General features: G+C 36.7%; 2 protein-coding genes across 3 annotated transcripts; both read left to right on the forward strand.

Annotated features, from left to right (window-relative positions):
- The first annotated feature begins 804 nt into the window (after window positions 1-804).
- Window positions 805-2,208, forward strand: LOC116203623. Its single transcript, XM_031535441.1, has one exon. It carries the CDS (start codon window positions 805-807, stop codon window positions 2,206-2,208), a length of 1,404 nt encoding a protein of 467 aa, XP_031391301.1.
- Window positions 2,209-18,896: 16,688 nt separating this feature from the next.
- Window positions 18,897-21,608, forward strand: LOC116196429 (auxin-responsive protein IAA13-like). Of its 2 annotated transcripts, none has more exons than XM_031526152.1 (5): window positions 18,897-19,350; window positions 20,153-20,463; window positions 20,700-20,820; window positions 20,930-20,991; window positions 21,090-21,608. In XM_031526152.1, exons 1-5 carry the CDS (start codon window positions 19,103-19,105, stop codon window positions 21,131-21,133), a joined length of 786 nt encoding a protein of 261 aa, XP_031382012.1. In that variant the 5' UTR covers window positions 18,897-19,102; the 3' UTR covers window positions 21,134-21,608. The 2 variants fall into 2 exon arrangements, with proteins under 2 accessions (XP_031382012.1, XP_031382003.1); XM_031526143.1 differs by having other exon boundaries at window positions 18,898-19,350; window positions 21,084-21,608.
- Window positions 21,609-26,359: the final 4,751 nt, after the last annotated feature.

Here is a 26,359-nt window from a genome sequence, read left to right on the forward strand (position 1 = left end):
ATAATTAATTCTTGACCAAGGCGTATCAGCTATCATCAAATTGTAAAAAGGGATCAGCATAAATTACACCTCCCTTGCATGCCATTTATAGCTGAGTACATCTGAGGAGGAAAGAAGAGAATTTTTTTTTAACATCATGATAAGACTAGTGAACATTGTATTAAGAGACTCGTAAGTTTTACTGTTAATACTTTTCTAATCATGTATGGCAGTGCAATGTGTCACGTACCACGTGATATGTGCGCTAATCATGTACGAGACAAGGGATTAATTGCTAATTAATTAAGATAATTATCAAAGATATTGTGATCATAAGGGGAGAGAGGGCATGCTGCAGCTGATGAAGCGGGGATCCAAATGGGATCTAGATGGTCTTTCTCAGGAAAGAAACAGTTCAAACATAGTCATTGTTACCTCCTTAGCTATAATTACCCTATTTGTGCGTAACAAACTATTGGAAAGTTTTCTAAAAAAACATTCACTCGGACAACTAAGGTCTTCCCAAAAGGACCGCAGATTAACAACCACCGGTCTCGCTTTCCCTCTCTTTCTAAAACACAAATTGTCCTCATCATGTCCCTTAAACCTCATTCCAAATCAAGACCATCAATCTTTCCACCTCTTGCATCATTCATCCCCCCATAGCCTCTTCCCCCCTCGTCGTCGTCGTCGTTGCTGTCCCCTGAGCCATCATCCTCATCCGATCCTCACGATTAAAACGTGGCTTGAGCTCAACCACGGGCTGGCTTTGCCACCCCCGGCGCTTCTCCATCCGGCGCTAGGTTTGGCATCGTGGGCTATAGGATGTCGATCCTTCTGAATCCGTTCCAGCTCCTTGAGCTCAATATCATCTCCGCCCAGGACCTCGCTCCCGTCACGCGCTCCATGCGCACGTACGCGGTTGCGTGGGTCCACCCGGACCGCAAGCTCTCCACCAGGGTCGACGCCAGTGGCCACACCAACCCTTCGTGGAACGACAAGTTTGTGTTCCGTGTCGACGATGAGTTCCTCGAGTCTGACACGTCAGCCATCATGATCGAGATCTATGCTGTCCATTGGTTCAAGGACGTGCAGGTCGGCACCGTTCGAGTCCTGATCGATAATGTGGTCCCCATCCTGCCAACCGGCCGGCCCTTCCGGCACCAGCGCTATGTCGGGATGGAATTTGTGGCATTACAAGTACGCCGACCCTCCGGACGGCCGCAGGGGATGTTGAACATTGGTGTTGCGGTTCTCGATAGCTCCATGAGGAGCATGCCTCTTTACTCGCAGCTTAGTTCCTCCGCGATAGGTTTCAAGGACTTGTTGGATAAACCGGACCCCCAACATCATAGGACTAACCAAAACCCTACTTCTAAACAACAACAGAAAAAAAAGAAACAGGAGGCAACCCGAAAGGCCGAACTTCGACGCACGAAGAGTGATTCGAGTTCCATGGTCAGTTCCAACAACTCAAAGACAATGAAAAGAAAGGTTTCCTTTCACGACAAGGTAAGCTCCGTTGTGAACGGATCAGAGGTTGGCTTGCGGAGCGAGGTAAAGAAGAATGGCATGAGCTCGAAGGCCAGTTCCACAGTAAGCAGTCTGAAGCCTGGATCGCAAGTTGGGCTCCGAGCAAAGAGATTGGATGATGCAGTAGGAGGATTAACATTTCGAAGGAAGGGCAAAGATGGGCCAAAGCCGATCACGAAGAAGCAAGGATCATCGGTTCGTGAGGCGCCTCGAAGGAAACTACCGAAAGATGTATGCATGACAGATTCCGAACTGGGACCGTCTCCATCGGAGGTGGCAGCGGAGATGGCGGCGAAGGAGAAGAACAAGCCAGATGACGTGGAGAGCTCGGTCTTAGGTGGGGCTGCGTGGAGCGTGGCGGACAGCGTCGAGGGCTTACAGTCCAAGCTGGAAAGGTGGCGGGCGGAGCTTCCACCCACACAAGACGCCTGCAGTGAGGTCCCGAGCAGCATTGCACCGAGCGTCAACAAGGATGGTCGCGGGGGGCGCCGTCACAGACGACGGAGGCGCAACAGCCGCCGCGACGGCAGCGACAGAGAAGGGGAAGGGCTGTTCTCATGCTTCAGCAACATATGCGGATGCGAATGCTCAATCACTTGCGGAAACCCACTGAAGAAGAAACGTTCCGGGAAACGCGGCCGCAGGAGAGCAGATCACCGGCCGGGAGCAGCACTTACGTGTAGGATTAATTTATAGCTCGTCCAGGTGCTTTTATTTATCAGGTCGGTTGGCTAATTGTATATTGATGATCCGATTGGGTCCGAATCAGTGGATTTTGCTGAAGTGTATAACTGGGACATAGTTCGTTTTTCCTTATGTCCATAAGTTGATTTTTCAACTTGAAATTTACAATTAATTTCTTCGAACATATATTTATAAAGTTCTATCAACCGCACACCTCAAGTACTATAAGATCCCTGAGGTGAGAAAAGGATTCAGTGCAGTAGCATATTGAAATCAAGGAGTTTGATGATTCGGGAATCCTGCGATCATCGAACTAGTTTGCAGCAATGTACTTGTACGTCGAGCGCTGTGTGAAAGGCAACCATGACGGGTATACATAATAAATGAATCAGGCATATGATTATTTCTCTGCAAGCCGTTGGCCCATGAACACATTTGGCAAATGGGCTTGGCCCTTCTGATACAATTAGACGGCCCATGCTTGAATGGATATTAAATGATCTTAATAACAAGCCATTTTCCAAGAGAAAGACAACTGAAAGCAACAGAAAAGAGCGTCAATAACAATTAAAATTGAGCATCAATTGTTTCTCTTAGTACTTATTCCTTAGTGTCCTTTTCAGAATGTAAAAGCTAGTTTTCAAGAATTAGATCAAAATTTGTATTGATTTGCAGCTTTCATTAGTACAATCTTTTTCTAGACTAATTTTTTGGACATTGCAAATTCTGCAAAAGTACATAATTGTTTCTAGGGTAAATTATGTGAATTAAGCTACCGTTTTAAATATTTCCAAATATATTCCGACTTTTCACTTGTCATTCCAAAAAATTATGAAAGTTTCAGTGTATTAGGTTTTTCCCCCTGCTGGCCTTAGTTCTTATTCAATTTATTGAGTAGAATTTGTCAGTCCGTTGAACCCAAGACCTTGTGTTCTTTAATTTAAATTTGCAACATGAAAAAAAAAAGAGAGAGAGAGATAAAAATTAAAGAAATCCTAACACATCTAATTCCTTTCGATTTTCCCTGTTTTTCCTTCTTGAGCTTCAGTCAATTCTGAAAGAGAGAGCATTTTTAGTTCTCATCTCACGAACACGACACAATACGGAAATCGAGTTTCTCGTAATGATGATAATATATTACGGTTCAATACCACCCAAAAGAGAATTCGGTTGTTCGGTTAACAGAACTGTAGAAACCGATTTTACAGTTTGATTTTATTTCTTAAAATATTGATTTGTATATGGATATGGTTTCCAAGTTTTGAAAAATCAGTTGTGTGGTTTGGTTTTGGTTTGAGCCAAAAACATAAACCAAATTGAAACCGAGCACGCCTAGTTTTACGGAAATTCTATGGTACAACTATCGAAGAGTGGAATCAATTTTTAGACTGTTAAATGATCAATATTTATTATTTATTCATTTTATTTATTAATGATTAAAATCCGATGGTTCTTTTTCTTTTCTTTTTTTTGCCAATAAAAATGCAATTGTTCAAAAATTTATTTTATAAAAATATAATTGCACCATAGATATTTGAGTCACTACCACTGTTTTCCTCCAAAAATTTTGGAGCCACCACTTTTACCCCTAAACATTGCTATTTCATCTACCAATTTAGTCTAGATGTCCACTTTCTCAACAGAACGATGACATGACAACTCATATGGAAGAAGTGTCGTTAAAAATATCATATTTTAATCAAATTTATCAAAATGATATCGTTTTATATTTCAAATATTTTAATTTTATTTTATAGCCTTGGGGGAAGACCGGCTGGGGCTCCCCGGCTGGCTGCCGCTCTCCTAGGCTAGGTCCTCCCGGCCTCCGACGACTACCATAAGGGGGTCGGGTAGCCCTCAGTCAAATTTGCCCCTGCAAAGGTGGCGGCTAGACTAGTAGGACTCCTCGGACGAGTACCTCCCCCTCGGGCGTGGTAGCTAGAATCCAGTGACTATGCTCGGGGATAATGTCATGTGAGAGAGTCCTAGTCTGTCTTCCTCGTTCAAATGAAGAAAAAAACCAAATAAAAATGCCAAAATGACGTTTCTTTGACTCTACTCGATTAAAATACTATTTTTGACGCTGTCAAACTGTGAAGATCTAAATCCTTACATTCAAAGTACATTCAAAGTAGGCAATTTAAGTGCAGATTGATTGGCTCGTAAGGCATTGCAACTATATTGGGATCTTCACTTCTCTTATTTTTCTCCAGAAGGTACCAAGAACCTCCTTATTGGTGATGTTACTGAGGTTTCCATGACTTGTTTTTAAGTAATTTAACTTTTTAATTTTGGACTTTAGCCCATAGTTCATCAAAAAAAAAATCAATGAATCAACGAAGTTTAAGCTTAATTAGTGGCAAAAATTTTATAGGGACAAAAGTAGCGGGATACAAAAATTTCAAGAATGACTGTGACTATTAACTCTATATATGAGTGTTGTTATGTTTTCATAATAATCAAAATCTCTCACAATGATATATAAGTTGTAATTTACATAATATTTAAGATTACTATTCAGTAAATCCTAGTGACTGTTTTGGATTACAAGGATTTTGGCACATACTGCTATCGAGAATCTAGCATTTTTCTTCTAGATATTTCTATCGCGGTAACGCTTAGGGAGAAATCACGAAAGCATCCGGCATTGTTCAGTCCTTGTCGGAAGTCTTTTGATTGCCAAAGGAAATGGGAAACTGGCAGTTGCCTCCAGCGCGCGAGGGGAAGGGAAAGGCGCTTCAGATCTTTTCTTTCTGCTGAGAGAAAAAGCAGTATACCGTCGAGTGCACCGGGTGCATACTCCGTTCTCCCCACTGAGCTACGTGGGCCCCGCACTTGTAACGCATTCGGAACATGCTCCCGGAGGACATGTCAATTTACATTCTTGAGAAAAAGTGCGCAGCTGTCCGACCTTAAAACAGTAGGTGGGTCCCCGGAAAGGGTTCTCCGGTCAGCCGCATACTTGTCGGTCCACGTGGCAAAATATCAGCGGTATCGGCACTCGCCTTGGGCCCACTTTTGTCTGCTTGTCCCCTCCGAGCGACAAAAGCTTTCTTTCTTTAGCTAAAACTGCCAGTTTGCCCCCTCCTTTAATCTTTTTAATTAATAATAATTAATATTGGAAAATTATCATCTAATCGCTGGATTACTGACACATGAAGGACAACTTACCCGTAAATGTTAATTCACCACGTAAATTATCTAATTCAAAACAAGCTTTCCTCCCTTTAATAGACAATGACAAACCATAGTTTTTAAAATCGGACCGGACCGGCAGATCGAACCAGTTTAATCGGGAACTGGACACCCACCCGGTCCGGTTCTGAATTTAACTTCATTTGCAAGTCGAACCCGGTCAAACCTATGAGAATCGGCCGGTTTTCTAAAAACCCACTGAAACCAATTGAACTGTCCTAAAAATTGGTTCTTGATTTTAAAAGAAAAAATGTGATCTGAGAGAGGGGAAAAGAGAGAGAGCGAGGGGGGCAGCGACAGCCCCAACGCCTGTTGTCTTCACCCAAGACGCGATCCGTGGTGACGGCTTAGGCGGCTTGCAACTTCGTATGGCCAGTGATGGTGGAGATCCGGCGACCATCACTCGGATTTTCTCATTTTCCTTAGTTTGAGGTTGAAATTGAGGATGCAGTCAATGGGGAAATACAAGAGCTTTAGTCGGAATATGCAATGGTTGAAGCAGTAAGAGCGGAGGTGGACTTAGCAAAAGAGGAATTCGTGAAATGAAATGGGATGCTTGCCTTGAGTTTTCTGCTTGGTTTGGGAAAAGAAATGGAGACAATGAGAAAGGAAAAGAGACGTTGGGTTGTCGGGAAAGTGGAAAAAGAAAGAGAGATAGCGAGCCACCTTATTCATTTTCCTTTTTCTTTTCTTTTTTTTAATTTCAACTTTTTTTTCTCTTTTTTGGTCAAACTGTTTCTTTTCAGTTTCCTAGCTCTAAACAAGTAAACATATGCTTTAATTTTATAAATATATATACATACGTGTATAATTATATATAACATATTATACAGATTATTTAAATGTTCCATTTTCCTATTCCATTAGAAGATATATGCAATTTTTCTTTTTGGGTGAAAGAGGCTATATATTTTTACAAATTACATTTAATTCTTTTTTTCTAAAAACCCGGTGGAACCCATTGAATCCCGGTTGAACACATAAACCCGTGAACCCAAGCTTTGACTAGTTCGGTTTTAAAAACTATGCTACAAAAAATGTTGCATTTATCTATTTCTTTTTGCTGCGTAAATTTTCATTTATCTAAGCACTCTCTAGGAGCACCTTTATCATCATTTATAGTGGGCTGCAGATAACATAATAAGGAAAAATATTTTTGATGATATTATCTCACCACGTGACATGAGAAACGCCAAATAAATAGCAATAGTACATTAAAAAAGATAAATTAGACTGTAACAAATAGGATAGTGAATATTAAACTATTGGAGATTTTACAGCGATTGACTAGCAAAAACAACCACATAGTTGTTTTTATTTTAACCGTTTGATTTTAATAGATAAAATCTGAACCGTACATGTATCCTATTTTTATAACATGAAGATTCTATGCTCGTATTTTTACTTTCTATATTTTTTATCACGCATCTTTTTAGCGATGCTTGGGCGAACACGAGAATTAATCGATATTCAGGTCATAACAGTTTCAGACAAAACCAACTGACTCAGTGCATAAAAAAATTACGGAAAACAATTATGGTTTTGAAAATTTTTTAAAAAATCAGCAATAATTAATCAATCAAATAAGTATTAATTACATAGGTAGTCCAAAAAGTTTCATGAATGTTTCAGGTTGGTCCAAAATATTTTTTTGGTAACTTATTGGAACGAAAAGTTTCAAAATCGTTTCAATGTAGTGCATTCCGTCAATTGGTCATGACGCCGTTAACATTTTACTGACGTGGCGCGTCCTATCTGTCACTTTTGTTACGTGAAACCAATCATAGTGCGCTGCGTTCATTTAAGAGAACATAAAATCTGAAAAAATACAATAAAAAATACAGAAAAAAAATAAAAAAATTCAGAAAATACTAAAAATATAGGAAATATTATTTAAAATTATTTTCAAAATTTTTAAAAGTTTTGAAAATTTAAAAATATTTTTTTATTATTTTTAAAAGTTTTTTTAAAAAATTAATTTTAATTTTATATTATTTTTAAAAAATTTAAAATAATAAAAATTATTTAAAATTTAAAATTAAAATTAAAATTAAAAGTTTAAAATTATTTTAAAAATTTTAAAAATTATTTAAAATTTAAAAGTTTTAAAATTTTTATTATTTTTACATTATTTTAAAATTTTTAAAAATTTTTTTATTATTTTCTAAATTTTTTACTATTTTTTTATTTTCTGTATTTTTATTGGATTTTTTCAGATTTTTTGTCATTAAATGACGTGGCGCACTATGAGTGGTTCGACGTAATAAAAGTGACACATATGACGCGTCACATCAGTAAAATGTTAACGGCGTCAGGAGCAATTGACGGAATGCACTACATTGAAACGGTTTTGAAACTTTTTGTACCAACAAGTTACCAAAAACACATTTTGGATCAACTTGAAACATTCATGAAACTTTTTAGATCACTGGTGCAATTAACCCATTAAATAAAGACTAAAACTTGGCCAATAAAAAATAAAAAAGCAAAGGCTAAAAAAAAAAACTCAATTCAACACAATCAGGGCAAATCATCACCGTCAACATTAAAAATTAAAAATTCACCAAAAAATAAAAATAAAAATAAAAATATACAAATTAAAAACAAAAACCCTAATCCTCGAATTGATCGATCGACCAATTTGCTGCCCCCTGCCTGCGTCCCAACCGGGGGGACCAGTTTTGACGTCGACGCCAACTCGTCTCCACCCAATCGGATGCCTGTCCTTCCCGTCTGTGCCTCCCACGCCCAGGCCTTCCACCTTCGGCTCTTTCTTTCTCCCGCCGGCTCTGATGTTCCCGCCAGAGCTTCCACCTGCCCGCTCCCACCCTGATTAATTGTTATAATTCTATTTCTTTTGTATGCAGAGATAGAATTTCATTTGTCATACAAATATGGGTCCGCCTTTGTCTGGATATTCTTTCAATTCTTTCTCTGATGATTTTCTTTTCGTCCAATAATATTGTACCAGATAACATCGTTAGCTCCACATTAACTGTTATCATTACAATCTGACGGAATAATTGACTCGTGCTAGATACGCAATATGTATTTAACTAAAATTTAATTTTTTTAAAAAAAATTAAAAGAAAAGAAAGGGTGATTCAACTTAATAAGAGGAAAGAGGGAGGGGGACCGACAGTGGCTACGCCGGTAGTTACCGTCTCCCAATTGGGGTCGCCAGTCGCAGCAGGACACCAATTATATGAGTAGTGGCTGCAATCGGGGCACCCACCGCCGGAATCGAAAGAGCCCCGAAATTGGGGACTTTTTTATTTTGGCAGTGAGGGCCCTAGTTACGCCACTCGCAATCTACAATCTGCTTATTTCTTTTTTTAAAGAAAAAAAACTTCTTTTTAAATTTTTTAAATTTTGAATTATTTTTTAATTAAATAAAAATATATAAGACCCACTCGTCCAATCATGTTGTGCCATGAGGCACTGTTAGCTATCACCATTACATTTGACGAATAATTGACGATATACTAGAATCGCAGCAACACTTGAAAGTCGTGTCTTTCTATGCTATCTTTTAAAGATCTTGCTATATTTAGGAAAAAAAGTAAAGATCGTGCATTTTTGTGCTACTTTCAAAAGGACGTGTTATATTTAAAAAAAATACAAAGGTCGTGCTTTTATGGATAATTAGCCCAAAAGAAATGCACAAGCACTTAAAGGGTCCTTATAGTCTTGGTTCGATCGTATAGCGCGACTCAATCATTTATGTACTTTTATTTTATTTTATTTATTATTTCTAAAAGTATGAAAATATTATTTTTATTGAACCAATTGTTTCACTCTAATTTAATTTTGAGCTGGGTTTGACCTGTTTTGGGCGTGGCCGAGCGTTGTCCAATAGATTTGTGGTTGAAACTATAAAAAGGAAAAGCATCGGTAGGGAATTTTCGCATTACAAAAATATGACATACGTACGGTTGTTACCTAGTAAAATATAATCGCTAAAATGAAAAAATCATAACGGTTGTTTTTTCAGCTAACCGTGATAACATCACCTTAAACTACTGAGTATGTAATTGTCATAATTATTCAGATTGTAATAATTGTGTTAGTTGTCCCTCACAATTGACCATGTGAATTTAATGGGGAAGATCTCATTTGTTTCCCAATGGTTAACTGCTTTCTGCTTTCATTATAATACTTCTTTTTTTAAATTATTATTCTGATCCTAATGTTTGAATTTCCAAAAGTCTTTTGTCCACTTTGATGCTAATGTTTGAATTTCCAAAATTCTATTGATATACATTAATTTAAGAATAAATATTTCAAATATAAAAAAAAATATAATAGTAGAAATCTTTGAACACCACTGAGGCTCTCAACGATTTAGAGCAAGACCCCCATTCCTCAAGATTGATATGACAAATTGGTACGTCTGACATCTTAATCTTAAAGACAAGCTACTATCATGTAATAGTTTTGTGGATAAAAAAATTATTTAAAATAAAAGGAAAAAAACAACAACGATAAAGAGTCTACCCAAGGTGCTCAACTACTACTAAGGCCCAAGGTGACCTAGGGTGAGTAGTGACCACCATCGAGCTCCTAATCCATTCGCCCTCGCACTCTCCCTAGAGATCATTGTAGCTAGTAGTCTTCGACCTCGTCAAGGTGGTGGTCGTTGCCATATGACATTGATTTACCTACTCTTTGTTCTCGGTTTTCTTTTTTCTACGGTTTTTTTTGTGTGTGTACCTTGTATCCAGTTGAGCCTTGAATCAGCCTATTAAGGGGTGGAGTTCTTATAATCAAGGATTTTCTCCAGTCTAAAGAGTCGAACTTAAGACCTTGTTTAAGAGGTACAAGAGCCGAACTGCTTGAATAACCCTTGTTAGTCCTTTTTCTTTTTTGTATTTCGTAGATTTTAAATTGATTTTGTTTTTATAGGAAATTCTAAGGCTGATAAAAAAATTGCTTTCCCCAAAAACCTAATATGAACCGAACCGCCCTGAATTTTTGGTTTGTCTAGAGCACGATTCGGTTCTAGTGCCTGTTTCTCATCCTTTTGTAGGTTTCAATTATGGGGTTCGGGTTTGGAAATTAGATACCCGAATACCCCAACCTGAATGAGTTTACATAATAATATAAAAAAAAAATTACAATATGTTATTTTAAATATTTGATAGATGAGCCTAAGCTAAACCTAGCCCAATAGCTCAGCTTAACCAAGCTAATCAAAATATTACAGTTCATGGTTTACTTTATATCTACCTTTCTCTCTCTCTCTCTCTCTCTTCTCCCCCTTGATCATTTATCATTCTCAATTCCACTCCAAACCGTATCTTTTTTCATCTCCTCCTACCTCTGCTACGCAGCTAAGCCTCACAATCATGAAGGTCGAAGGGGACAACTTTTGATTCTTGAAGATCTTTTTTATTTCTGCACTCTCTGTACTGTTGGTTTTTAGTTTTATTCTTATGTTGTTTTTATTAGGTAATCCAACGACCGACCCGTGAAAACTCGTACGCGTAAGGGTTTGTTATTTTCTTAATTTCGGTTTTGGTTCTCAAGGAGGGGTTTTAAAATTCTGAGCTGATGAAAGCGGTGCCTCAAAATTTTACCCGAAACCAATTCAACCCGAACTGTGATCATCACCCCTAGGAAATTCCTTGTTAACAAATGTTATATAAAGGAACTTGTGATGCCACACCAGCAGTTGCCACCGCCTCGGTGTAATTGAGGCAACCACTTTGGCAGCGAATGACCTCAAGTTGTTGAGTAGTTGCCAATACGAGGATCCCCCTTGAGACTGAGATTTTAAAGGTCATAATTTGGGATTTTGATGACCCACCCCTAAAATCTTAAAACCCTAAAATACAAGGACTCCACCCCTAAAACCGAGATCTTAATGGTGCGTTTGATTTTAGAGTTAAAGTAAGTTTGATTTTGATTTTGATTTTGATTTTGATTTTGATTTTGATTTTGATTGTGGAAAATGACAAATGAGATGAAATTATAAATTTGACTTGAGAAACGTGTATTTTTGTTGTGTAGTATGTTGAGTTAAAATCAAAATCATGATTCTAAAATCAAACTTACAAATCAAACGGGGCCAATGTCATAATTCGGGATTTTGATGTTGAGGCAGGGAGAGCCTCGCCTCGCCAAAAGCGAATGCCGACGCCCTAAATAGCATATGCCTGTTGACAACCTCGGGTAAAGTACCATTTGTCATTTCCATTTTTCTTAGGGGTTTGGTTCCATTTAATCTACGATTTTTCCTAGAAAAATCCAAACATTCGGTGCTATTTTACAGCATTGGCTACAAATCTAACCATTGTAATCATTTTCTGGAATTAAAACTTAACAATTGTGGTTGGTAAATAGATTGAATTCGAAATAGGTGGATTCTCAAATTATAACGAGATTATGATTGTGAATCCCACATCTTAACTATATAAAAATAAATTCTATATTATATTTTCGTTCGCATTTCTAATAATCAAATATATTTGTCAAACACAATAATCTCACATTTCAACCTATAAAGCAAGTAAAATGATTCCGTGGCTATTTTTTTCTTATATAATCTTCATGTTCCATGTAATCAAACAATACCCGAACCAAATGTCCCTTTAATTTTTAAAAAAATTATTCCAATTATTTACACGACAATAGATTTGATGGAAATTCCAATCCTTAGCCAAAGTGGACTAACCAATATGAAATGTTAAGGACAAAATTGGACAAATAAAAGAATTAGGTTGAAATTGAAAAACAACTAAAAATTTATGATTACAATAGTTTATTTCTATCAAGTTATCATGATCAACGAGACGGAGTGTTATTATTATTTTTTTCAAGAATAGGTCGGAGCATCATTTAATAATATATCTCAAACAATGAAAGTGCAATTTTGTTTCCTTAAGTAATGTTTTAAGTTCGAGTCTTGTGAATGGAGATAATATTTAATTGGGAGAGTTTTATCTCTTAGTAAGCCGACCCAACTCGATTGGATTCGTTGAATTTCTGAATTCCCACAGAAAAAAGAATGAGAGTCCAATTTATTCAAAAAATTTCAATTAGATATTCTTTTTTTCTTTCGATGTGAATCATGGTATTCGAAAGTCCAATTGGGCCGAACTAATCCAGTCAAGCCGGGTCTAGTAAAGTTTTCAAAGTGTGAATTTTCTGTATTCATAAAGACTCGAATCAGAGACCTTGTTTAAGCGGAACAAGTACCGAACCGCTTGAACCAATCCACGTCGATTTCAATTAGATATTCTTTATTATAGCTTCCAAGTGTCGTTTCTGATATTGCATGTTCTGAATGAGGTTATTTCCTTGTCTACTCGAGATAGACAAGGACATATTTCACAATATAGTTTGGGTTTACGGTGTGGGTGGGAAGATTGAACTGGAGACAGAGAAAGAATAATGTTTTAAAATTCAGTGTGATGGAATGCTCAATGCGGTCAAATTTGTTTATGACGTACCATATTTCAATTAAAACGGGTTCCTTCTAATTTCCGAAAGTTCTTCTAACCGTAGCGCACCCTACTTGAAATCCGGTGATATAAGAGGACAAAAATTAATGATACATATGAAGATTTTATGGTGGTAATTTTATGGTGGGATTCTGAGTTCAAATACCGATCAAAGGTGTTCTCTCTATTCTATCTCCAGCAAGGAGATAGAAATTCAACGTGGATTGATGGACTGGTTTTGATGATGGAGAATTGTTGCATGAAGGTAGTGGACCGAGATTATTAATTTTTCAAAAGGCTTGTTGTAATTGTAGTGTTCTTACTTAATATGATATTCACGTTTATGTTCTTACTCAATCAATGTATCACACTCTTGTAATTTTTAATTGGATATTTTCCTTTGTATCCGCTTTTACAACGAATCGATTTTTGAAGGATCTCATTATCAATTGAGGAAAAAAATGGAAATTTTATGTAGTTTTTATAAGGGCAAATGACCTAAAAAACACATGGTTTCTCCTTTTTATCAAATTTATCTGCACTCTCTTCTTATCACATAACAAATCAAATGTTTTTAAATTTTATCAAATCTATTCACAGTTAAAATTGGCGAGAGTACTTTTTTTATTAATAAACCTGGGAATTTGGTACATGTATTTTAAGAACTACAGTGTTTGGGCTTGGAATATATCATTTACCATATAGTTCTCCCATCTATTTATTTATAGCATTAGAAAAAAAACTGTCGAAATGGTTCCCTTCAATGTTTAATTTTGTTATGAGCAAATAAATAGTTTCAAAATCAACTAAATTTTTCTTGCCCAAAAAAAAAGAAAACTAATTTTTGTGATGCAAGTGAAGGTGGTCAAAAGCGAATTTCAAAATAAAATAGTAGAGCATTTACAAAATCAAAAAATTCATATTGCACTATTATAATTTTCAATACTTAGGAAATATTTTTACATTTATATATGATTATAATTTTTATAGAGCTGTAATTAAGACTCAATAAATGATTCTTACATATCTATACTAATATATCCGTACTAATATATAAAGTCAGAGATGGTCTTTTCGTCAAACTTTCATCTTCCCAAAATACCTTAATACATATGTTTCATTTTTTACAAGTCACTAAATAAAAACAAAATTGTAAATTCAACAATATACTTACTCAATTCCCCTCTTTTCTCTCACTCTCTCTCTCTTCCTTCCTCACCCCAAATCCAACGTGGAACACTTATGATGCGTTTGGTTTCAGAGTTAAAATAACTTTGATTTTGATTGTGGAAAATGACAAATAATTGTGTAGTGTGTTGAGTTAAAGTTAAAGTTAAAATTTTTGACTCGGGAAATGTGTATTTTTGTTGTATAGTGTGTTGAATTAAAATTAAAATTAAAATTTTTGTAATTTTAACTGCGAAACCAAACGGAGCATTACTTTTTTATAAAAAATAATTTATTAATATTTCTCATAGTTTATTACAGTAGTTTTTAGTTTTTATTACAAAAAACTCACTCGAATTTTATTTTGTGTAAAATATAATAAGATAAAGAATTTACTGTAACCGATTCACAAGGTTTAATGAACACTGTGGCGTAGAGCGGGTATTCATCTAGTATTTATAAAGCAAAACAATGCTTTCCTTTTTTGATACAAATTATATATAAAAACCATAAAGAGCGAGGTTAAAAAAATAATAAATATATATTAATTTATATATTTTTGAAGCTATTCAGCGAAAATAAAAAAACGTAGAATTGTAAGATGTCTAGGGTTAGAATTGAGTTTTTCATAATAATAATGATGGCAAATATATGGTACCTTAATCATTTGTCCTTCCTTTTGCGTTGCCCGGGAACAATAATATTTACTGTTTACACACATCGTTATACCACAAAACTTATTGTATTCTGTCATAGTCCGCAACTTGATTGATGGCAGCAGGTATTTCATTGAAAACTAGAAAAGGTTGATTGCATTAGCAGAGATCGTCCGTAAGAAACTAGTTTTTTTTTTTTGGATAAGTATTTATAAGGAAGTTGTTATAGTTCTTCCTTTTTTAATTTGTGACCATGTATTTAGCTAAGATTTATTTTTCTTCAATCCTATTTTGATTCAAGTTCTTTTGGTTCTCATATAACTTGATGATGTACTATAAAACAGTTAGCTAGATATTTTGTGCTTCCAAAAAAATTAGATATTTGTTATTCTTAGGTCATGAAAGTTTGTGTTTTATTTATGTGAAGATGTTAACGTGTATAATCATATATATATATATTTTGAATTTTATTTTGAAGATTATATAATAGATGATTTTTCATCTTCCATAACTAAAAAAGTTTTAGAGTTCCATAAATGATATGGTTCAACAATACTGTGCCATTTTTCGAATTGTGATTTGTGAGAATTTCAAGAGTCATTCAATCACGAGTTACCTACATCTTATATGGCAATGTCCGACGTTTCGTTCTGATTTTTATAATTATATATAGATGCTGCAGTCTTATTTTTAATGGATAAGTACAAAATCTATTCTTTGAAAGCACACTGTTAATTTTAGTTTTCTTTACCAGCCACAATGAATTAAGAAAGAAAAAGGGGTTATAAAAGAATCCGATTATTTAATTGGTTGGACTTTTAATTGTGCCGGAAATTACTTTACAATGGGGCCTGCAGAGGATTATGTGCAATGATGAAGATTTGGTGCAATGATTTAATAATGGGTTTCCCTTAGTTTTCTCTGTTATCTTTCGCACACCTTTGCCAGGCCGCTTCAAGCACTGACAATGTCTCTCTTTAGCGCATTACAATTTCTTATATCATAATAAATTGTCTAGTTGCCGTTTGGTCTCTTGTTTCTTATATTTTTAATTTTTCTAAGGAGTATTGCTAAATTCTTCTCTCTTTTTCTCATTAACGTTTATCGACATCTAATAATCAATGTTTATTATATATAAGTATAATGATGATATTTAAGCACTTTGTGAGATGAATACTTTAATTTTTTTAATAAATTTTCTTAGGGTCAAGCTTTTGGCCCACTGAAAAGAAGTCGTTATATAGATTAATACGAAGTGCTGTCTCTATCGACTGTAAAAACGGTGCATCCAACACGGTTGATCATTTCATGGACATTTTATATGGTGTCTTTCATAGACAACATTTATGATGAATATTGACAAAATAAACTTTTCATGTACTAGTGTTTCTATCTTTTCAAGAAAACTAGTAAGCTTTACTTTTTACTTTTTTTTTCAATGCTTAAAGTAAAGAAGTACACGTAAATTCATTTTCTTCTGTAATTTTATGGAATATAAAAAGTGAAAATAAGTTTTCATACTTCAATTAATAAAACATACCTTGTCTAAAGTTTGGTGTTATTCTTACTACTTGACCTTTTATTTGTTCCAATAGAAAAAAAAGAAGAAGGGGACACTGGAAGTTCTACAAAAACAAATAGATTTACACTTTTCTCGATAATTTTCAAATTTCTTGAGTTTGTGGGTTTTTCCCCCTAATATTTCGACATATTATAATATAAATTTAAAATCTTGAAATTCAAAAACTTTGATTATTCTTTTCTTTGGGTGAACAAACCTAAGGAAATTAAGTAGAAAACAGCGCGAGGATTTGGAGGCAAAAGGAAGATATGGGTGTCTCGGGATGTCTTAACACAAATGCAGAGAATGAAGGAGACAAAAAACGTATCGTCCGACGACCGAAATTAATGAACTCGAGGTGAAGAATCCTTTTGAAATCAACTTTTTCAACCTCACTTTCTTCATAGAATGTAATGCACTAATCCTGATAATGTTGAAAAGCAACAAATTGGGATTACGTTCAACTCAAAGTATTAGTTATTCAATTGTGATATTCAACTCTCTTATAAATTTATACTTTTATTTTTTTACTAACTCATCACTATAGTATCTTTCAATTTTCAACTAACAATACTCGTTCTTACGTGCTCATGGAGTCTTTTTATGGTCATCTTTTTGTGGCATATGCCCTTTAACAAATAGAGTTAGAATGACTCCTGCGCTAGATAATAAAAATTTAGAATTATGAGATTTTGTATTCGAATTCATTTAGTGGTTTCCTACAACCATCTAATTCCCCTCTTTCTATTCTTTGAAATACCCATGTGACCTCCCTAGCTCATAGAGCTGCGAGGTACTCCTACTGGACTTTGAATTTCTATATTGTAGGTAATTAAAATCCACTCACAAGTATCATATGAAATGTAATTCGTCAATTTAACCATATTTTTCGTGCTTTCTGAATGTTATATTTAAAATTCTATTAACTGACCTTTAGATGTATGTTATGTGGAAGAAGCGTGTACAGACTGAAACAAGCCAAAAAAAAGAGAATTAATAATTTTTTAGATTATAAAGGCGGTTCAGGTCTAGTATAATGAAAGATAAATCATAAATAACTAATAAAGAGGTATGCTGCCACTTCTACACCAACGAGCGAAGATGTGCATCACTGCATTATATTCTCTTTTAATTAATAAATAGACAGGAAAAACCTTTTGTCTTGTCAAATATTGGTCCGGTTATTTTTTTTTCTCATGGGTCATGAGATTGCCATTTGTGGCAAGTATTTTACTCAAGGAAGCATTTCTTGTGTTATTTTTTGGCAACTATTTTTCCATGAGTAATTCTCGCGTTGTATGTTCCCCCACCCCAAAAAAACAAAACAAAACAAAACAAAAGACCCACCCCCACCCAAAAAATCCCCAACACCCAAACCACCAGGGAAAAAAAATCCAAATCAGAGTGACCGAAAACTTCTCAATCGGTTAAAAATATGCAGTACTTGATGGTACCATCAAAATAAGTTTAGACTCACCATTTGCTCCCATTAGCCACGAACTTGCAATTCACAGTTTCAAATTCGTGTAACCTAATCTAAGACGATTTATACCTTAGAAATTTTCATGGACAATTGTCCACTTTAAACTCCAATCTTCTTAAGAGTTAAACTAGTACTCATATTTACAACTTCAATATATTAAACTCTCCATATACGGCAGATCTCTGAGGATCACGCGGCTAGCATACAAAGTCCTTGTCATATCATTGGTCCATTGCTTATGCAACTAGTAGCTACCATGAGTTTGAGTGATAGAGAGTCAATCCAATTTACTTCTCCGGAGATCTACCGTTATATTTCAATCGGTTAGACACTAATAATGTGAAGTTTAAGTTTGCAACCATATATTGCAACCCGAAGTTCACAATGAACCATGAACCATTCTAATATTGCTATTTTCAGATTGAAAGAAGAATGCAGTTTGCTATATTACTTCTGTGTATCATAATTTTAGGAGACTAGCATTTCTTTTATTGATCTCCAATAATCATATGTAATGCACAAAATGAAACTCGCGTAGGAAAATTTAACATATACTAATGATCAAAGGAATGCCTGCAATGCAATCGGCCAGTACATTTGCCAAATTCAGGTTCATGAGTCTGCATCAAGATGTGGAATGTAAATGGTCTAATACTATGGATTTACGCCATTGCAATTTATAAACACTTTGATACAATATAATCATATACTTGAGGGATTCTTCTGTCTAGTTTATAAACGGTTTAAGGATCTTTTTCTCCGTCATTTCAACAATTCGTAATGACCCAACACCAATATGACAGTGAGGAAGAGCCCATAAATCATCCATGGGATGGAAGAAACTCCCACAATATATGGTCTGATCACAGGAAGCAAGCAATGGTAGCCTAAGTTGGCCTACGGGGTCCAAGGATTGAACTTTGAAGAAGTGGGAAAACATGGGCTTCTTCTGAATAACATTATCATCAAATCATAATTAAAAAAAAAAAAACCTCAAGCAAGCTGAAAATTATAAAATGAAAAATGCAAAAAAAAAATTGTGAAACAAAATATAGAAATGATATAATATTAATAATATTGTATGAACAAAAAGGTACGGATATGGTGTTGAGTAGTGCTTGGCGCACTAGCAGACATGGCTGCCCCACCACCATCATCATCCTCTCCACCCACCTAACCCTCCCCTCTCTCCTTCCCTTTTGTTCCCTCCCTCCCCTGCCCTGCCCCCATCTCTTCCTCGTCCTCCTCCTCCTCAAAACTCTCCTCTCCTTCCTTCCACCCAACTCAGCTTCCTTCACCAAACCCACCTCCCTTTCTTTCTCCCCGAACACCTGGTCTTGCTGGTGACTGCATTTATCACGTAAAAGGTTGGTTCTTTCGAGGTTTGTGTCCGTCGAGCATGTCGCACGAGGTAGCGGAGGATGCTGAGCTGGAGCTCGGGCTGGGACTCAGCCTAGGCGGCGGGAGGGCCAAGCACGGCGGGTGGCGCGAGTACGGCAGGATACTGACCGCCGAGGACTTCCCTTCCCTCGTATCCCAGTCCGCTAATAACAGCAATGCTGTGGCCGGCTCTGTTTCCGGCAACAAGAGGGCTGCCGCCGAGCCCGACTCCCAGGACGGCGGTGGTGGGTCCCCTACTAGCGTCAGGTCTGACCTCTCTCTGCCCTGCCCAGCAAGCTTGTTTCTTGAGATTGTACTTCCGCTGTCTCTTTTGCTTTTTACTGAGTACACTCTCTCATTACTCTGTTCTTGGCATCAAATGGTTGAATATCCAAGTGTTGACTATGTCCTCTTCTATGTGATCATACGATGAATTTGTTAGTTTTAAGGTTTTGGTCTTCCCCGTTATTGCTGTTGTGTCAGAAGCTTTAACTTATGCTGGAAGGTTTCATTTGATTGATCATGTTCATCTCTGTAAAATTTCAACTTTCAAGCCCCTGAGTATGTAATCTCGCTAGTTATACTTTAGACCTGGCTGCCCACATGAACGTCAAATTGTATATGGTTTCCCGGTGCTTGCATCTTTGTAATCTGATTGAGCTTAGCTCAGTATTTGTTGCTGTGATTGCTCGAAAATGAGTGGCGCGTACTAGTTTGTTGGGCTAGTATCTCTTAACAATTTTTATGTTCATAAGAATTTGAAATTTCGAAAATCACCATCAAGGTTGGATTGGATCGGATCGGACATTAGACTTGACTTTTATCGTCACTTGACAATATAAATTTGATCCCCTATATTGGCTACCCGGCTAGTTGCATTATCCTCATTGATCTTTCTAGATGGTGGAAAATAGTAATAGAGAATAGTTGTTTACGTTCAAAAAGCTTGTAGATAGACCCTATGCTTGCGAAATAACACTGTTTTTTTTCATAGGAGACTAAGAGTAATCTGTGTCTTGCATCTTTGTTAAATCACGAATTGATTGTTCTCTTTTTGGCGTGGAAACAGTCAGATTGTGGGATGGCCTCCTATAAGGTCTTATAGGATAAATAGCCTCGTGAATCAAAAGCCCCCCCGCTCTGAAGAGGCCAAGGGTTCGGTTGGCAAGAAAGATGAGCCAAGCCATGTCCCAAAGGGCAACCGTCCATATGAAGGGAAAACAAGTAACACTGTCAAAGAGATGTCAAATCTCGGGTTCGTGAAGGTGTGTGTGGATGGGATTCCCATAGGCAGGAAGGTGGACTTGAATGCTCACTCAAGCTACGAGACTCTAGCACAAGCGATAGAAGACATGTTCTTTGGACCCACCAGTTCAATTGGTAAAGTTATATATCGTGTTATTTTCTCCAATATTATGTAATCGCGATGTACCATGTCAGGACCTTTTAAGTTACGATTCCTCATGCAAGTGATTCTCATTTTGGGTTAATCGTATAGGAACAGTGTCCTGCAAGTTGTCTTACTCAAGACAAATACATGAAAATTTGCCTTTTATTGTCTGTGCTTTAGATAATCTTTTGAGTTGTTGACTCTTACGTTTGAAATCCATGTAAAGGTGGTGGAGAGAAGGAACAAGTTAATCGACCATCTAAGCTTCTTGATGGATCGTCCGATTTTGTGCTTACTTATGAGGATAAAGAGGGAGACTGGATGCTTGTGGGAGATGTCCCTTGGAGGTAGGCTCCTCTAACTCATTATCCCACCATTTCCTCTTGAGGGGAACTGCTAAATACATGTTTAAGAAGGAATAGCAATTCATGCCGCCTCATCTCTTGCATTATGCAGGATGTTCCTCAGCTCAGTGAAAAGGCTCAGAATCATGAGAACCTCTGAGGCTAAAGGACTCGGTAGGCACCTTGTAAATCCTGCGAAACTCCTCACTTCAGATTTTACATTCTCCATTTCTGTCGAGTAACCATCTGTAATGATTCTACTCCAGCAACAGGATTCCAAGAAAGGAACCAGACGCTGAAAAGAAAACCCATATAGTACCACCAGAGCCTTCCGCATTCTTTCGCTTGGAAACGATGACGAAGAGCGGTCACTCTAAAGAATGGGAAATCAAAAGTAGAGAAGTTGACAATGTGGAGTTTTTTGGTCCTTATTATCTTTGTTCGGTTTACCTTTTCTGTCTCATGGATCAGCTTCTGGTTCTGAATGCCTTTTTGGGTTCTTTTTGTCACATAGTCATGTTAGTTTTTCTTATTTTTGGTCATATCAAAGTTCAAGTTCTTTTTGTTCTTCCATATAGTGATCTTGGCAACGGGCCTTGCATACTGTGGAGAATGCTGCTCCTTCTCATACTGTATATATGAGAGTATTTTCCTCATTACAGTGCTTGAGTTTGCTCCAATTTCGTGGCAATTTGGAACTTAGCCTTTGTTCCTTTGTGTGTGGTTGGATGGTTTTGGTATTTGGTTTGGTTTTCCTTATTCATTTGAGGACCGAGTCTGTAATTTCATCTTCCAAGTGCTCTCTTTTGTTCTCTGATGGCTGGACGAAGACAAGATCATATAATCCTCTGGGAAATGACAATGGGTAACTCAGTCCTCTTGATTAATCGATATTAGCTATAGAAGGATCCTCACTCCGAGAAACGCATCAGAACATGGAACTCATGTCGAGCTAGCTAAGCAATTCTTACTACCTCAGAATTCCTCCAATTGCAACTTACTGCTTGCACAGAGTTGATGAAACTACACCGAGCGATCAGCCCAAGAATAGCAAAATTGCAGGAAGTTAATGCACTCTACTAATGTATACATATATGAAAACGAAATTTGAGTCATATTCTCATGCCGCTACATCATTATAAATAAGAAAATGGAACTCTCTCGCTTTGTCACGTCTCCAATTATCTAGTAAGAATTTTTTTTATTAACTATGTATTTGCATATTATATATATATTATACATATATGTTTGCAGTATACATATATTTGCAGTATATGTAATATATTGAGACTTAGACTAGTATTACTGATTATATATATGCTGTTTATATCGTATAATAGAACTTAGACTATTATTTCTTAAGATAAAAATTTCATTATATTGGAACTTTTATATTCGATAGGAAATTTCCATATTAATTCTTATGACGTTTGCACTATATATACCGTACATGTGTATTCAATATACTGCCACCGATATCTTATATCAATTTGGTCGATTCGCAAGACTTCACCAGCAATTCGCTAGGTTTCCTTAGGTTTTCTCAAAATCCATGATCGTCAAGTTCATGTTTTTTTCCTATAAAAGTTATATTTTTAGGATGTTATTTGGATGTTAGTTTGTTTGGTGTGTTTATTGCATGGAAAATTTTCTTTTTTTATCTGTATCTTAATAGATTGTGAGGTGGTACAACAGTTTATCATATATTAAAAGAATTGAGACCGAAAGAAGTAATGAAATTATCAATTTTGCTATGATTTTTCTTGATAAAGTGATATATTTTGCGTGTTTGACCAAATATATTATTTTATTAATCAAAATTATATTTTTACTAATTTATTGTTTCTAATGAAATTTGGATTCATTAATGCATGTAAATTTAGGAAAGTCTCAGATTGATCTGCTACAGGCCTTACTTTTAAAACAAACTCATACACAATTAGTAATTTCAAGATAATTACACTCTCACTGAAGTACCGTCCAATTGATGTTCAAGCAAAGATATCGTTTTTGCTGAGTCGATATGAATTATTTTCTGTAATTTGCTGATATCATTAATATAATTAATTCGATTTTAACTAAATTATATTTATGTATAGTGTGTAAAATTATTTAGATTAATTGCAACAAAAAATTATTTAATTGTGCCCGCACAATACTCGGTTCATCAACTAGTTTACATGAATGATATAGGTTTTGGACGATCCCGAGCTTTCCTCAGCATAAAGTGTTAAAAACTTACATCTTCAACCTAGTAGACTTCTACCAAAGTGCTTTTGAACAACAAATTTGATCCAGCATCTGCACAAATGATCATGCAATTTTATTTTTTTTTTTGCATTTTCCATTTTATCACAGATCTCAAGTTCGGTGAATCGGCATTCATGCCATTGTCTCAGTATTTACAGACGATATGTGTGGGAACGTGATGACAAAACTGCCGCTATCTCTAATCATCTCTCTCTGCAATCATAATTTCTCATGTTGAATCGATGTTATATGTTTACACGAGGTTTCGGTATTTGAGAGCTTCTGATATCATAATGTTACCTTTACCATGATGACCCTCCTTTTGAATTTGATGGGTTAAATAGCTGTAACCTTCTAATATTTGAGATGTCATCATTTGTGTAAACCATGCCAGGACACTTTAACCTTTGCCTGGATCTACTTTTCCTTTTCTCCCCCTTTTTTTTCCCTTTTATTTTCCTTTTATTTTTAAGGAATGCTATCTATTTTCTTGATATTTTTTTAAGGTTTTTTACTTTCGTAATCTTAATTTAGCTGCTGCTTCTTCTTTTTGGATCTTAACAATTATCGTTTATGTTTCTTTTGTTTATTTCTTTACTTATTTCTTGCTTTTTCGTGTATAATACTAATTTTCTTGCTTAAGCTATGTCCCACCCAAGTACAGAGGGTTAGGTTAGCTGACTCCCAAGTTATGTATTTGCAAGCAAATGGGCTGGCTTGATTCAATATCTTGACGATCAAGCTTGCATCGCGCTTGAGCTGAGGATTAATATTCCAGTCAAGGTGAGCTGACCTTGCGCTACTCAAGAGCATAGCACGAGGGGCTCAGGAGAGTAATCAAGATTCGCTTGCTTAGTTATTGACTTCAAATTATAGACATCTCATAAGACAAATATTGCCCGTCATCTTAGGTATATCGAGCATCCCCTTATCTTGCGGAAGCTTTTTACCAGGTAGTGTTCTGCCTTAACGTGACAAAATCACTGCCAGGATCAAATTCTACACATCTCATTATCTCACCACTTATGCAGTTAATTAATTCGGTGATCGTTTGACCAAAAAAGATCATAAAGCAGGTGCAACAGAGACGCAGTTCTGTTTTGCGGGGAAGGAATGAAACTTTAGCACAGGGTGCCAAAGTCAAAACGGGTTGATGTTTGTTTGCCTAAGAGTGAGGGAGGTTTGGGAGCTTAAGAGTCGTTGGAGCAGTGGAAAAACGCTTGTGTTTTCCACAGCTTATGCTAATTTTATTTAATGCAGGTTCTCTTTAGGTTGCACGGATAAATGAGTATCGTATAAAAGGAAGGAGTGTATGGTACTTGAAGGCCCAAAGAAATAGTCCTTGGAGCAGGAGAAAATTGCTAAAGTTATAAGAGAACCGACATGGCCTTTGGTCAGCTACTGAGTTGGTCATGGAAAGAGCGTATCTCTCTCGCATGACAATTGGAGCAATAAGGGTCCTATTGCTGATACTCGTGTTTGATCGTGGTCTGCATTTTTTTTTCCATCTATCCAACTAAAAGCATAAACTTAGTATTGGCGATATATATGGAGTTTTGGGATTTGTAATTCTGTAAATATCGGTTTCATTATGTTGGGGTTAGGGATGTACTCAACCAAACAATAACGCAGCAATTAATCTTCCTCCCCTACTGGTGTAATCGAGATAGGAACTAATCAAATCAACCAACAAGCAGTAAAGTAAAACAACACCAAGAATTTTACGTGGAAAACCCCAATATGGGGAAAAACCACGGGACCAACTCCGAATCAACGATCCACTATGAAGGTTATACAATGTCTTTCATCAAGGGTAAACCCTTGGATCACCAAACTCAAGAGAAACACTCTCTTGGATCACCCAAATACTAAATTCGTCACCCACACCGGGTGGTTCACAAAATCAGCTAAAACAGCACCTACAGAGCTCGAATAGAAATTCTGACCGTTCAGAAGTTAGCCCCACGTGTTGTGAAGCTGCTGTCAAAATTTCGTCCCAATCGGAGTTCGTTTGACGTCCCGATCGAGGTTTGATCTCCAGCTGCGCGCTGCCCCTGTTTTGTCCGAATTCTGCTCTGCTCCCTCTGTTATTCTGTGCTGATTTTCTGCAGCTGCTGCTTTGCTGCTGCGGCTCACCAACACCCCTAATCTGCTGCTGATCTGCTACTTATATATATTCTGCCAGTAACCCTAATAAAAATGGGTTCTTGGGCTTATTAAAGCCCAATAAAAGCCCAATACAATTTGAGCCCAACTTCCTCCAAATTGGAGGGAAAGCCCAACAAACTCCCCCTCCCGACTATTTGGAGGCTTCAAGCATACCGGCTATACTTCGGCAAACATGAAGTTTCTCCCTAGCGAGAGGTTTTGTCATCATATCAGCTCCATTCTCATCGGTGTGCACTTTGTCTAGCTTCACCAGCTTGGACTCCAACACATCTCTAATCCAATGAAACTTGATATCGATATGCTTCGATCTCGAATGGAAAGTGGGATTCTTGCAAAGATGAATGGCGCTTTGACTATCACAGTGTAGAACATACCTTTCTTGCTTCAAGCTCAACTCCTGCAAAAACTTTTGCAACCACAACATCTCCTTGCAACCTTCGGTCACCGCAATGTATTCGGCTTCCGTTGTAGACAAAGCGATGCACTTTTGAAGCCTTGATTGCCATGAGATAGCTCCCCCTGCAAAAGTCATCAAGTATCCCGAAGTGGATTTCCGGGAATCGATATCTCCTGCCATATCTGCATCCGTGTAGCCCACTAACTCCGGCTTACCAGTGCCAAAGTGTAAACACACCTTGGATGTTCCTCTGAGATACCTCAGGATCCATTTAACCGCATTCCAATGCTCTTTCCCCGGATTGGAGAGAAAACGACTTACCACACCAACAGAATGAGCAATATCTGGCCTTGTACAGACCATGGCATACATTAAACTTCCTACAGCTGATGAGTAAGGAACTTTCTTCATCTCTTCTTTCTCCTTCTCACTTGTAGGACATTGCTTCGAGCTAAGTTTGAAATGAGAAGCAAGTGGTGATGAAACTGGTTTAGCATTACCCATGTTGAACCGATCCAAAATCTTCTCGATGTACTTCTCTTGAGAAAGCCAAAGTTTTCCACTTGATCTGTCACGAGAAATATGCATCCCAAGGATCTGCTTTGCCGGTCCCAAATCCTTCATGGCAAAGGACTTGCTGAGCTCTTTCTTCAACTCTGCAATCTTGCTCATATCATGACCAACAAGTAGCATATCATCCACATATAACAGTAAAATGATAAAATC

This window comes from Punica granatum, chromosome 1 (assembly GCF_007655135.1).
Source record: "Punica granatum isolate Tunisia-2019 chromosome 1, ASM765513v2, whole genome shotgun sequence".
NCBI classification, from domain to species: domain Eukaryota; kingdom Viridiplantae; phylum Streptophyta; class Magnoliopsida; order Myrtales; family Lythraceae; genus Punica; species Punica granatum.

Coding starts and splice junctions, on each gene's coding strand:
- LOC116203623 (XM_031535441.1), top strand. CDS start 805: ATGTCGATCCTTCTGAATCCGTTCCAGCTCCTTGAGCTCAATATCATC.
- LOC116196429 (XM_031526143.1), top strand. CDS start 19,103: ATGTCGCACGAGGTAGCGGAGGATGCTGAGCTGGAGCTCGGGCTGGGA. Junction 19,351..20,152: donor GGGTCCCCTACTAGCGTCAG/GTCTGACCTCTC, acceptor GCGTGGAAACAG/TCAGATTGTGGGATGGCCTC. Junction 20,992..21,083: donor CTCTGAGGCTAAAGGACTCG/GTAGGCACCTTG, acceptor ATTCTACTCCAG/CAACAGGATTCCAAGAAAGG.